The sequence below is a fragment of the Salminus brasiliensis genome, chromosome 1, assembly GCF_030463535.1.
Source record: "Salminus brasiliensis chromosome 1, fSalBra1.hap2, whole genome shotgun sequence".
In the NCBI taxonomy this organism is placed as follows: domain Eukaryota; kingdom Metazoa; phylum Chordata; class Actinopteri; order Characiformes; family Bryconidae; genus Salminus; species Salminus brasiliensis.
The window spans coordinates 6638752-6652141 of NC_132878.1; the positions used below are offsets into that span (position 1 = coordinate 6638752).

Genomic DNA, 13390 nt, shown 5'->3' on the forward strand with positions numbered 1-13390 from the left:
CCACGTCGGCTCCTGTTCCTGTCCCAGCTGCTCCTGTGTCCATGCAAGGTGCCCTAATCCCTGTGTCAGCTCCTGCTCACATGGCGACTCCGTGGCCCTGGAGTCAGTGACATTGATCGCCCCTACCGGGCTTTTGCCAGCTCCCAAATCTGTGCCCAGGCTGGTCTCACAGACAGTTGAACAGACTTTTTCTTTACAGTTTTACCCCAATTCCCTCCCCAATTTTAGATCCTTATTCCTGATCTGGTGCCTATCCTTATCCCTGTTACTGTCTAACGTAAAACATCAAACCCCTAGTGAGCAAGCCAACGGCGACAGTGGCAAGGAAAAACTCCCTCAAAGCTGGAGGAAGAAACCTTGGGAGGAACCAAGACTCACATGGGGGACCCATCCTCCTCTGGTCAGAACTACTTATAAATTATTATAGTCACCGGATCACCAAATAAGTCTGTCTACTGTCTGTACCCCTGTCCAGTCTTCTGTTGTTTGATGTTTTCTGGTCCTCCTCATGCCACCTCCTGTTCAGGACAAGAACCTGTGAATGATGTTACTTGGCCTCAAAGCAGGACAGGCCAACGGCGAAGGCTTGCAGCGCGCTTAAGGGAGAGCTGTAGTCCAGGGCGAAGGTGTCCTCGTCCATGCGACCAAACTGCATAATGACCAAGTCCTCTGTGAAGACACAAGCAGAGAGACCGATCATGAGTCAGAGAGAGTACAGAGCTACGGCAGAGTGGGAGAGAGAGACAGATGGAGAGAATAGAGAAGAAAGCAAGTAAAGGCTCTTGAACTTACGTTTTTTAGGGAAGGAGATCTGAAAGTTCTTAGAAGAGGGTCTTTTAGCTCTTCCGTGGAAGTCAAGCACGTATCCCTCTTTCTCCTCGTCCCACCGTGGAGCTTTGTTCTGCAGTCTGATCTTGTTGCTACATGGCTCCTGTACTGGTTTTCCCTGTTAACAGTAAAAACACAGGAATATTAAGAAAACTCTATATGACTCCTAAGTAGAACAAAGTCCCAATAACTTAATAAGCTATTATTTATAAGCAGGGATACTGATTACAGTGCGGGAAGTGACTGAGACAGGGTGGTCTTACCTCTGAAGGCTTCTTCTTGCACAGGCAGGGAATGACGACTGTTGTCTTCTCTGAGATCTTCTTCCACCTCAGAAAGCTGTTCTCCTGCAAGTAGAACACACAGCATGAGTCAAGTCATTTGTGGCACTGGGCAGAACCCAGCACGAGTGTGTGTGTGTGTGTGTGTACAGTGTGTGTGTGTGTGTGTAACGGCATGTACTTACGTAGCGGATGGTTGCGAGCTCCTGCTCATTGTGGTTCTCCACTAGAGGAACTTCATCGCTCACACCAGGGTTGGTTCTGTTGCCGTACAGCGTGAACTCCGTCCGATTTTTATTGCACCTGTAAGAAACACAGAGAAGCTTTAGAACACATGATCCTGACCTACTGAGAGAGGGGGACTGGACTTTGGTCAGAAATCTCTACGTACCTCAGTAGACCCACAGCACTCCCACCATCCACAGACTCGCCTACTTGGATCTCAAAGGTGTTCCTGTGATCCACCTTCCTCGCCACCATCAACAACTGCTGAGGAAGAGGAGCAGAGAGAGAGGTTAGAGTTCACTAAGATGCAGTAGAGTTTAAATAGTGATTGGTCTCAGCCACAACAGGACATTAATCCTGGACCTCATGACTGCCCATCATATCACTGACCTCTTTGCTGTCGTCTCCCTCCTTGAACATTCGGTAGGTGGGACCGTGCTTGTTCCGCCTGTCCCGCTCCACGCAGCACTTCGCCATGTTGCCCTCTGGACGCGGCTGCCGCAAGATCTCCTGCAGCTTGTCCACCTTGCTGCTTTTAGCCTCTTTTGGAGCCTCCGAGTTCTCTGAGGGCTCTCTTCGATGGTCGGCTTTCTCAGGACCAGCGCTGCTCTCCTGGTCCACCACACTGTCCTCCTCAGTGGAAGTTGTGGAGGAATCAGCTGGGGAGGGAGGTATGGCTTCAGGCTCCTCCTCAGGCTCTGGGATTGTGTTGAGGGGCTTGACGCTGATGAACCGGGGTCCTCCACTGGAAGAGACTGGCTTGTCCTGCTCTTTCTCCAGCTCAGGTTTCTCCTCCTTTTCCTGAGATGAGAACCCGGTTTTCCCGTTCCCTCTGAAGCCCCTGCGACGAGCTCCCTCCTCCGCCGCTCTGTAGAGACGCTCTCCTGGAGCGAACATCTTCTTCAGCAGCTCCCTCTTCCGCTGCCTCGCTTTCTGCATGTGCTCCTGCCTGGCCTCCTGGATCTTCTGGGCCTCTTGCTGTCTCTCTACCTCTCTCTGTCTCACCTCCTCCTCTCTCTCTATCTCTCTCTTTCTCTCCTCCTCTCTCTCTACCTCTCTCTTTCTCTCCTCCTCTCTCTCTACCTCTCTCTGTCTCACCACCTCCTGTCTCTCCATCTCCCTCTTTCTCTCCTCCTCTCTCTCTACCTCTCTCTGTCTCTCTTCCATCTTTCTCTCCTCCTCTCTCCTTCTTACCTCCTGCTCTCTCTCCATCTCCTTCTTCATCTCTTCCAGCTTTCTCTCCATCTCCATCTCCTTCTCCTCCATCCTCTTCCTCTCTCTCTCCACCTCCTCTTCTTTCTCCTTCAGTTCTCTTACCATCTTCTGCTCCAGGGCTCGCTCTCTCTCAGCCCTGATTTTCTCCTCTCTCCTTCTCTCCATCTTCAGGCGCCTCTGATGCAGCTTCTCCTCCTGCATCTTTAGTATCTCCCTCTCCATCTCCCTCTTTCTCTCCTCCTCTCTCTTTCTTACCTGCTCTCGCTCCATCTCCATCTTTCTCTCCTCCTCTCTCTTTCTTACCTGCTCTCGCTCTCGCTCCATCTCCATCTTTCTCTCCTCCTCTCGCTCCATCTCCATCTTTCTCTCCTCCTCTCTCTTTCTTACCTGCTCTCGCTCTCGCTCCATCTCCATCTTTCTCTCCTCCTCTCGCTCCATCTCCCTCTTTCTCTCCTCCTCTCTCTTTCTCTCCTCCATCTTTCTCTCCTCCTCTCTCCTTCTTACCTCCTGCTCTCGCTCCATCTCCCTCTTTCTCTCCTCCTCTCTCTTTCTTACCTGCTCTCGCTCCATCTCCATCTTTCTCTCCTCCTCTCGCTCCATCTCCATCTTTCTCTCCTCCTCTCTCTTTCTTACCTCCTGCTCTCTCTCCATCTCTTGCTTCATCTCCTCCAGCTTTCTCTGCATCTCCTTCTCCTTCTCCTCCATCCTCCTCTTCTCCCTCTCCACCTCCTCTTCTTTCTCCTTCAGCTCTCTTTCAAGCTTCTTCCCCAGGGCTCGCTCTCTCTCAGCCTGAAGCTGAAGCTCCTCCTTATTCTTCTCCTCCCTCTGTTCCTCCATCATCTGTTTCCTGATCTCCCTCTTTCTTACCTCCTTCTCTCTCTTCCTCTCCAACCGGTCCTCACACCTCCTCTCGTCCTCACTCCAACGCTCCATCTGCACCACTCTCTCCTTCATCTCCTTCAGCTGCCTCCTCAGGATCTCCTCTCTCTCTCTCCACTCCAGCTGCTCCTCCTCTCTCTCTCTCTGGATCTGCTGAAGGAGGAGCAGGCTCTCTCTCTCCACGTTGGACTTGCTCTTCAGCTCCTGCTCCTCCTCCCTTCTCAGTTCCTTCCAGCTGCTCCACCAATCCTTTTCTCTCCTCTCCTGCATCTCTCTCTCCCACTCTCGCTGCCTCCTCCTCATGTCCAAGCTCCTCTCCTCCGCCTCCATCTTCTTCAGCTTCCTCTTCAGCAGCTTCAGCTTCCTCTCAGACTTCCTCCTCTCCGTCTGAAGCCGGTGGAACCACTCGTCCTCCCTCTGCCGCTCCAGGGCTCGGCTGTCATCGCGGCAGCTGAAGAATTTGGAGCAGAAGTTGCTCCAGAAACACTGCAGCTCTCGTACCCACTGCATCTGGAGCAATCCAGCTGTGAGCCTCACCTTTCCTCCTGGGGACACACTGCTGAATGAGGCCCCTAGTTCCAAGCACCTGCTTCTTATACTTGGAACCAGCCCGTTGCCATGGAAATGCTTCTATTGGCTCCGCCCCCATTCCAGGCCATTATGACATCACCCACTGCCTCAAACTGCAAATTCCTCCCAGTCTGAACTGAATTACAGGACAGCGTCTGAACAGCGACCCAGAATGAGTCTCTAATAATACATTTATTATTATTATTATTATATATTTATTATAATATAATACATTATAACACATTTATTATATTATTATATGATGAAAATATGGAATATCACTACTGGAATTCCCTGATTGGGAAAATACGGTGGAAACAAGCACAGCTGACCCCTTTAAACACTGTCCACATGTCCAATAAAGAGAAACGGCTACACTAGAAGAGACGCTACAACTGAATTTATCTATGTAATTCTCTCTTACAGAAAATTATTTACAATATTATATATTAAATTATTATTTTTAATATTATATATCATATCATAATTCAAAGTGTGAGACAGAGGATATGTAAGGCTCTATATTTGATATGCTGACATTATAATGGTGATTAAATAAATAAAACAATCATAAAACACCCAATCAACTACTTAACCACATCTTTTAGATCATAAATAACACAAATAACAATGCTTAACAAAACTACTACTAAAATCCCTCTCTTTTTAACTAACTACAAATCCCAAATGAACCCCAAAGCATTTTGGGGACACTTCCGTGCCACTGTATCATCATGTCATATTATGGGTTAATTAAATTTGTCAGATTGTGGCCTTTATAAAACCTATTAGCTCTTATATACTGTCTGTTTCAGGAGATTTCTATGTTTGATTTGTTCAATTTGTATATAAAAATAAATCATACTGGATTTAAGAGGTGTGTAAGTGCTCCCACCATCTAGCAAAGGTTCAGCAGATTCCATAGACATGCAACACTTACATATTACCATAGGAAATGTGCTCACTGTGAGCTTAAATATGAAATGGCTCGGGCCTCTAAGGGTTAAAATCCTTAGGCTTCGTCCCAAACCGCACCGTAAGTCACTAAACGGCGTGTCAATTAGAGCACAGCACTTTTAACAGTGCAGTTTAAGTGCACTAGGTGTAGTGTAGAGGTCTGAAATCTGGTCACTTGGAGGTTGGAGGTCTAACATTTACATTCCATAGGCTTTGTCCCAAACCACATTATACCTCACTAAATAGTGTTCCAACAGAAGCACAGCAGTTTAGCAGTGCATTTTAAGTGGCTTCGTCCCAAACCACACATTACCTCACTAAACAGACAGTGAACAGGAGTACAGCACCATTAGCAGTGCACATGTTAGTGTACTTGGTATACCTTGTGAGACCAAAACCCTAGGCTTTGTCCCAAACCGCATTTTACCTCACTAAATAGTGTGCCAACAAAAGCACAGCACTTTTAGCAGTGCATTTTTAAGTGTACTAGATGTAGTGTGGTCCGAAATGTGTTCACTCTGAGCTTAAACATGAACTATACTAGTTGAAGTCCGTAGGCTTCGTCCCAAATCACACATTACTGTTAGTGTACTTGGTGTAGTGTAGAGGTCTGAAATGCGTTGATCTGAAGGCTGGGTCCCAAACCCTAGGCTTCGTCCCAAACCGCACATAACCCCACTAAACTAGGTCACAGCACTTCTGTAGTGTAGTGTGGAGGTCTGAAATGTGTTCAGTCTGAGCTCAAATACGAAGTGGTCTGGATCTCTAGGAGGTAAAATCTTTAGGAGTCGTCTATTCTTTAGTGTACTAGTCGTAGTGTGGAGCTGTGCGGTTCGGGACGCGGCCGTTCGTTCATTCAGCCTGTAGGAGGCGAGTGGAGGAGGAAGAGGAGGTGCAGAAAGCCGGGTGAACTTACCTCTGCTCTGACAACAGACAGTAAGATAAAGCTGTGTGTTATCTGTGGTCGTGTTTGACCGTCTGACTGACCGGTTTTAAGGACTTTTCTGACCGAAAATAAAACGGACACAAATAAAAGCTGGCTTAGCTACGAGCTCTGCTAGCTATCTTCACAGTGATGCTGAGGGGGAAGGCTGCTGCTAGCTAAGTGAGCCAGCTTCAGAGGATAAACACTGGGACTGGGAGACGGTTTAATCAGGGTAATTAGTTAAAATAACGGATCAATTACTGCTTAACTTACTGAACCTCCTAACGAGGGGTTTGGTTAGCCGGTGTAGCCTAGCTTTAGCTCCTGCTGTGGAGCTGCATTGCTAGTCAGCTAGCCAGCCAGTCTTATCAATGAACTGCTGTAGCCTGGTGCAGTTTCTCATCTATCAGTGTTATTGATTAGTGTTTAAATGGATGTTTATTTAGAAAGACCCTCTATTAAAGGTTTCAGATGCAGGGATTTCAATAAAGGGATGCTTTAAATGTCTTAGTGTTGTAGCTGGAGGGAGATACAAGGGTTTGTTTTGGTTTTGTTTGAGTTTCGTTTTCGAAGTCGACCTTGTTTACTTACTTTACTGAGCTGTGTGTGTGTGTGTGTGTGTGTGTGTGTGTGTGTGTGTGTGCATTGGGACACATGTGATAGTACTGGCTGTACCTTAAAGTGCAGTCATGTAAACAAAAAAGAGAAGACACCCCATAAAACCTTTGATCATATTTAAGTATTTGGACATTTCATCTTCATGTGATCAATACTGAGAGACGGAGGCGATCCAGCTAAACTCACACAACTGAAGAAATGCCTTTCATCATCATCATTTATAAAATGAAATGAATAGAAATGTGATTTATCACACTGTCAAATGTCTAAAATCAGACCCAGGAGCAGAACATCAGCTGCAGATGGTCAGAACATGGTTGGAGAGGATGATTCTGGAGGAGTCTGTCTTATTCAACCCTCAGACCTTTAGTCTGCTTTCCTCATTCATCATGGTCAGATCCAGTGACCTCCCTGAGGCCTTCAGAAAGAAGACTGTAGACGCAGACGAGTCTGAGAACTATTAGAAATCAGACGTTCCACCGTCCACTAAATTATTTGCAAGTGGAACAATGCACTGTGTGTCCGAATGTTTGTGGACACCCCTTCTAATCAGTGCATTCAGCTACTTTGTTTAAGTTGAGCCCATTGCTGACAACACACACACAAACACACACTTAGAGAGCTTGTCTGGACCCTGTACCCTGTTGGCACCATGCTGCCTAAGCCCCCCAGCATAGAGCTGTGGAGCAGTGGGGCTGTGATGGTTCTCCATCCAGTACTTTTAGGATGAGGTGTGGTGGTTACAATCCTCGTCCTGTTACGTTCAGTAACACTCTGATTTACAGAGTTACTGAATGCAATCAAATTCTCACAGCAATGCTCCTCCAAAATCTAGTTGGACGCCTTCTTCCTTGAACAGTAGAGACAGTTACGCCAACAGAAGCAGGATTGGATGTTTTTATTGTCTATGGTTTTTGAAGAAGTGTCCCAATACTTTTGTCCAATGTATAGATTCATTACCCAGGTAAATGTAGGGAACAGGCCTCTCTTTGAGTTAGACTGTCTAGACTATATAGGCCTCACCGTCCCAGTGAGGGACTAATGTCTGACTCCACTACATTCTCCAACCTGTGTAACACCATTCAGCTGTGTGTGGCTTTTTCCTTTACAGGGTGAAGATGTCCCGGCAGAACGCTGGCTCCCAGAAAGCAAACATGGGCTCATCTAAGCAGTCGAGTTCACTGAGATCAAAAGGGCTGAAGGACATCAGAATTGATGAAGAGGTTAAAATATCTGTGAACATCGCTCTGGAGAGGTTCCAGTACAGTGACCAGATAGGTGTGTATAAGGCTGCTTGTCTTAAAATAAGTTGTCTATTTAACGTACATAAACTATTTGGACAAAAGTATTGGGACACTTATACATTATACCTTTAGGGCATCCTGTTCTAAACCCAAAGGCATTGATATGGAGTTGGTCCCGCCTTTGCAGCTCTAACAGCAACAGGTCTGGAGCTCTGCAATTATTGGAGACTCTTCTGCACTCTGCTCTGAGCTCAGCTCTCGGCCCTGACCCCGCTCTGTACCTTTACGTGGTCTTGCTGAGCTGCTGTGGTTCCTCCTAAACGCCTCCACTGTTCAATAATAACACCACTCACAGCTGATGGAGGAAGGTCTAGGGGGAAGGAAATTTCACCAGCTGACTTGTTGTTGCACTGGTGTCTCCTATTACATACAGAACCACACTGGAGAACCAACCAGTCTTTCACTAATGTGTGGAAGAAAGGCTGACGGCATGACCTGTAGCAATGAGACTAAATGAGACACCTGAATCTAATAATAATAAAGTCTCTGATTGGCTTGTAAAAAAGGAGGCATGCCATGAACAGTTGTAGAGCACACGTGACAAAGTGGAAAGTATGCAAGCTTGTAAGCTTCTGAAGCTGCTTTCGGCTTTTTGTCGCTCTTGTGAACTTCATGTTGCAGGAGATATGCTGAGCCCTTAAGAGGTGTGTCCCAATACTTTTGTCCTTATAATGTATATCGGTACTAAATAAATAAATAAAAAATAATTATGCAATGTTGTGTTTCAAAACCATTTGTCTATTTACTATGTTTGCAGTATATGGACAAAAGTTTTGGGACACCTACAAATTACACCTACAGGAGCTTTTCAGACACCCCACTCTAAACCTATAGGCATTAATTATGGGGAGATTTCAGGTTTTATTCCTGGTGACGTACTGTACTGGCAGTTAGCCAGTTAGCACCCATTGACCTTGCATTAGTGGCAGTTGGAGCCTTATATGATTCGGAAGTGCTCCTAGTGCTGGTTGTAAATGATTTTTGGAAAATTTGGAAAAATCAAAGCAAAAAATGGTTTATAGATTGAGTTTTTACAATGCTGGGTTCTCAAGCTCTTTCTTTTCTGCTGATTATCGAATAAAGTCATAATTTCTGTTTCTTTCTTATAGAGATGGAGTTTCCTTCTTCATTGACCAGCTCAGAGAGAGCCTTCATTCATCGCTTTGCTCAGTCCTTGGGCTACATTTCAAAAAGCAGAGGGTAAACATTAAAAATACACGTTTGATCCTATCTTACACCCTGATCATTGCTATATTACATCCGCCTGCGTCGTTTAAATATCAGTGCTGCTTACAAATATATCTACGCCGATGGGCATGGTGGTCTCGAAATGAGTATCTTGGCAGTGAATTGTCAACACAGGCGCGTGCCCAACGTGCCCAACCACGCCATTGAAATAGCAATTCGCCAAAGTCTGACCGCACCTGGCTCTTAAAGGGAATGGCGAGTGACATGCTGATTGGTTTATTGCATGTTATGCCCAAAACACCCCCATGATTAATTAGTAGACTTCCAACATGACTTTTGTGCACTTTGAGCTGCGCAATGTGAAGTTTACCCATCATTATGAAAGCATAGACATGATGACATGCCCTAAATCAAGCTGTGTGGTGCGCGGATGACTGCTCGCAGAAAGGTCGCTAAAATAGGACCCATAGACTTAATTTTCCTTGTATTGATTCAATTACAGCCCGGTTGTTAGTGTTATTTTCCTGAGCCTGTAAACAACAACCAGTGTGTAAAATCTATATAAACTGAATAGTAACCTGTAAGCCGTTAACTTATTGTATATTCTTGACGTATCGCCTACGCTAACATTAAAGCATATTAACCATGTCATTGCAGTAAAGGATCAAACCGGTTCCTCACTATAAGGAAGAAGGATGGCTCAGAAGCTGCTCAGTCCATTATGACCTTTAAATTCACTGCCAATTCCAAGCATGTGGTGAGAAGCCTGCTGCAGAGGTTTCCCATCACGAACAAGGAGCGCACTGATCTGCTTCCACGCACTGAAAGAGGGCTGTCTGTTTCGTTGGAAGCCGGTGGTGAGTACTTGTCCCTTTTTTTTCCTGGATGTCCTGGGGCATTGTTCCATGTCAGGTCTCTACTGTAGTGTTGATGAATCTGTGTCAAACTTCTGTCCACAGTGATGCCTTCCTCAAGCCCTGTTAGACCTGGGTTAGCTTTAATAGAGGACAGTCTGTAATGTAGTGTGTAATGGACTATTTCTGGAAGCTCTGAGTTCGGCCATTTCACAACACTATTTAGTCAATAAAAAAAAGCCCCAGAGATGTCCGATACTGGCTAAAATCACCGGATCAATAAAAAATCTAATCAATAAAAATGAAAAACACCCTAGATTCGAGGATGAAGACCAACACACACCTCCGACACACACAGCCAGCCAGCACATCTTTTTACAAAGTACCTTGATGCAACACCACCAGGCAGCCTTGGCACTCATTGCCGGCCAGCACTGCACTGAAGTGATGTGGGGAGAATGTGCCGACTACCCACCCTGGACAGAGCAAGGCCAGTTATGATCTCCTGGGGGATGGCTAGCAGCCTGACCATGTTTCGAACTAGTGATCCTCTGGTCATAGTGACAGCGCCTTATTCTGCCTTAACCACTCAGGGCCCAAAACGTCTTCCTTCTGATGATGAAATAAATAAATATAAATAAATAAATAGCTGCATGTGAGGTGAAGCGTTTTTGAACTAGTTTGTTTCCAGCTAGTTATTATTTTCATTACAGATAAATCTGCTCATTTTCTTCATTAATCGAGTCATGTTTGGTTTTCAACACGGAATGATAACCTAAAAAACATACTGCGAGACTACCGTTACCATAGCCATACTCCACCGTACACCCACTATAATTCCCATAATACCATGCAAATGTATACCTTCCTTTCTAACAGTTTATAAATTAATATTTGTGCGTTGATTTGGTTCTGCACAGACACACACCGAAGCGTCTATACCATGGTGGTTCAGTACGAATATGCCTACTATTGCATCTCCACTATCACACTGTAGAAATGACACACACTGCAGATGTGCACAGGGTTCAAATCTCACATTTCTTTACCTAAACCTTTCTGCCTCATCAGCTAAAACCAATCCTGCTGTTTTTCTTCCCCCTGCAGACAGCAGTCGAGACAAGAACAGGACCAGTGGCAGGCTGAATAATGGCATTCCCCAAGTGCCTCAGAAGAGAGGGCTGTCTGAGCTGGAAAGTTTTCGGCGGACTCTGCCTGTCTATGAACGCCAAGAAGAGATCGTGACTACCATCAAGGAGAACCAGGTGGTGCTGGTTGTGGGTGAGACGGGCTCAGGCAAGACCACTCAGGTGAGGATCAGTAATTGCTCAAAACTGATTTAGTGTTTGTTAATTCGTTCTTCTGAACTTATAATGATATTAAATGACCACCACCACCACCCTGCTTCTAGATTCCTCAGTTCTTGCTGGATGACAGCAGCCGGAAGGGATTACCGTGCCGAATTTTCTGCACCCAGCCCCGGAGATTAGCAGCCATCGCTGTGGCAGAGCGTGTGGCTGCAGAGCGAGGAGAAAGTATAGGCCAGACTATTGGCTACCAGATCCGCCTGGAGAGCAGGTAGGATGTTGATCCTCATAGTATGTACATTTAAACATGCACTATATGGACAAAAGTGTTGGGACACCTACACATTACATCCCATTCTACATCCCATTAATAGGCATTATTATGGAGCTGATCCCTCTTTGCAGCGCTAACTGCAGCAGGTCTGGAGCTCTGCAGTTATTAGAGACTTTTCTGCACTCTGCTCTGAGCTCAGCACTCGGCCCTGACCCCGCTCTGTAACTTTACGTGGTCTTGCTGAGCTGCTGTGGTTCCTAAACACCTCCACTGTTCAATAACACCACTCACAGCTGATGGGGGAAGATCTAGGAGGGAGGAAATTTCACCAGCTGACTTGTTGTTGTTGTTGCAGCGGTGGCTCCTATTACATACATTATGTGAAATAATTCTGATTCAAAACAAACTAAACTCAGTCATTTTATGATTTGTTGAAGTATTTTTAACACCGTGCTTAAATAATTATGCAGGTTTAAATATCTGACTCACATTTTACAGATAAACATAATTATTTCAAACCTTTGTGTTCATTTACTGCACTACCCTTTAAGTATTAAGTATTCATTCATTCATACTCCTAACTCTGTCAAATACTCATTAGGTGAAACTTATCATGTGATTTCATTGCATGTCACGTCACATTATCTGACATTAGAATAAAAATTGAAAAATTGATACAACCAAAACATGTATGTCTAACATAGCCACTCCAGAGAGCCAATCAGATTATATTGGCGAGATACGAATTACAACAACTCTGCACAAGACCTTTCGGTTGCAGTTCCTTGTTCCACCGTTAGATGGAACTATAGAGCTGCAGACACTCATTAGAGCCACTCCGTGTGCTGGCTCTGCTCTGTCAGTCTTTCCCTGGGTTTATGGTATTTGACTCAAACTCACAAGCAGAGTAAAGACTTATAACACCCCATACCGGATACCTCTCTCCAGAGTACATCACTCAGCCTGGTACAGTGAGTATCAAAACACAGCAGAGCCAAGAATCCAGCAGTGCAAACCACATTTAACCACGGCCAAAAGTACAGCAGCAACAGTTAAAAGGCTGAAGGAAAGTGTCCAAAGTGATCAAGTTTTTAGCATTAGATAAGCTCTCCCGTTTGTAGCTCCCCCTAGCACTAGCCGTGCTCCCGACACTAGGAGGGTAAGGACAACACGTCTCCTCCAATACATGTGAAACCAGCTACCACCTCTTTTTGAACTGCTGCCCCCAGCTCCACCCCCACCAGCAAACAGATGTCTGGGCATATTATCATGAAGATTAGGCTGTGGTGTAATTGCAGTTTCCTGTTGAGTGTTCTTTTAGAAATTTGGCGCTGACTTCTAGAAGCAGTACTTGCCTGGAAGCGAAATCACCAGCGGTCCCTGTCTGTCAGTTCCGTCTTTCGCCCACAACTCTGATGAGAATTTCCTGTAAACTGGGATTTCTGCCACTGCTGGTAGACCCGTATGACCGTACGCTTCCATACACCTGCAGATTCATCCACTTCTTTTACTCCTCCCATCATTAACTGTATCTGCTTTGCGCCCCATTTCCCACACATTGAATCATATTCATAGCCCAATCATCCTTGTGCAGCACCATCTGCAGGAGCCTGAAGTCACTACCACCTTAAACACGCAAAGTGGCTACTTTTGCCTTATGCTTTTTTTTTCTTCTCCAGAGTTTCTCCCAAAACATTACTGACCTTCTGCACGAGTGGTGTTCTGCTCAGAACCCTGATGGCTGGAGATGCCACCCTCTCCACTGTCACGCATGTCATTGTGGTAAGCACATCCCATTTATTAATATTTACATGTATTATTTGGGTCAGGAGTCTGTGGTAATAGTCTCTGGTGGTATTTGGACGAACTCTCCTATCTATAGCCATTTGTATTGTAAGTCAGTAGGTTGGGTGTTGGCTTGTGCAGTAACAGCCTTTCAGACATGTTTACCCACATTTTGGGTGT

The 13390-nt window shown here is 45.5% G+C and overlaps 2 protein-coding genes across 5 annotated transcripts in view; one reads left to right on the forward strand and one right to left on the reverse strand.

Moving 5' to 3' along the window:
- Window positions 1-547: 547 nt before the first annotated feature.
- Window positions 548-5952, reverse strand: LOC140537819 (uncharacterized). The gene is made up of 8 exons (XM_072660081.1): window positions 5872-5952; window positions 1934-3973; window positions 1725-1876; window positions 1501-1595; window positions 1295-1412; window positions 1092-1175; window positions 793-946; window positions 548-669 (listed from the first exon to the last, which is right to left on the reverse strand). The coding sequence occupies exons 2-8, from the start codon at window positions 3936-3938 to the stop codon at window positions 548-550; spliced, it is 2730 nt and encodes a 909-aa protein (XP_072516182.1). The 5' UTR covers window positions 3939-3973; window positions 5872-5952.
- Window positions 5823-13390, forward strand: part of ythdc2 (YTH domain containing 2) — a 33700-nt gene continuing 26132 nt past the window's right edge. For 2 of the 4 annotated variants that reach the window (XM_072694288.1, XM_072694426.1), the window contains exons 1-7: window positions 5833-6112; window positions 7610-7776; window positions 8912-9002; window positions 9648-9847; window positions 10952-11154; window positions 11256-11422; window positions 13105-13207. In XM_072694288.1, coding sequence (XP_072550389.1) covers window positions 7617-7776; window positions 8912-9002; window positions 9648-9847; window positions 10952-11154; window positions 11256-11422; window positions 13105-13207 — 924 coding nt within the window. In that variant the 5' untranslated portion in view covers window positions 5833-6112; window positions 7610-7616. Of the gene's footprint in view, window positions 6113-7609; window positions 7777-8911; window positions 9003-9647; window positions 9848-10951; window positions 11155-11255; window positions 11423-13104; window positions 13208-13390 lie in introns of those variants that run through there. The other 2 variants (XM_072694353.1, XM_072694489.1) reach the window with 2 other exon arrangements.

Coding starts and splice junctions, on each gene's coding strand:
- LOC140537819 (XM_072660081.1), bottom strand. CDS start 3,938: ATGCAGTGGGTACGAGAGCTGCAGTGTTTCTGGAGCAACTTCTGCTCC. Junction 1,877..1,933: donor GGACCAGGAGAGCAGCGCTG/GTCCTGAGAAAG, acceptor AGGCTCCAAAAG/AGGCTAAAAGCAGCAAGGTG. Junction 1,413..1,500: donor AGTGCTGTGGGTCTACTGAG/GTACGTAGAGAT, acceptor TGTTTCTTACAG/GTGCAATAAAAATCGGACGG.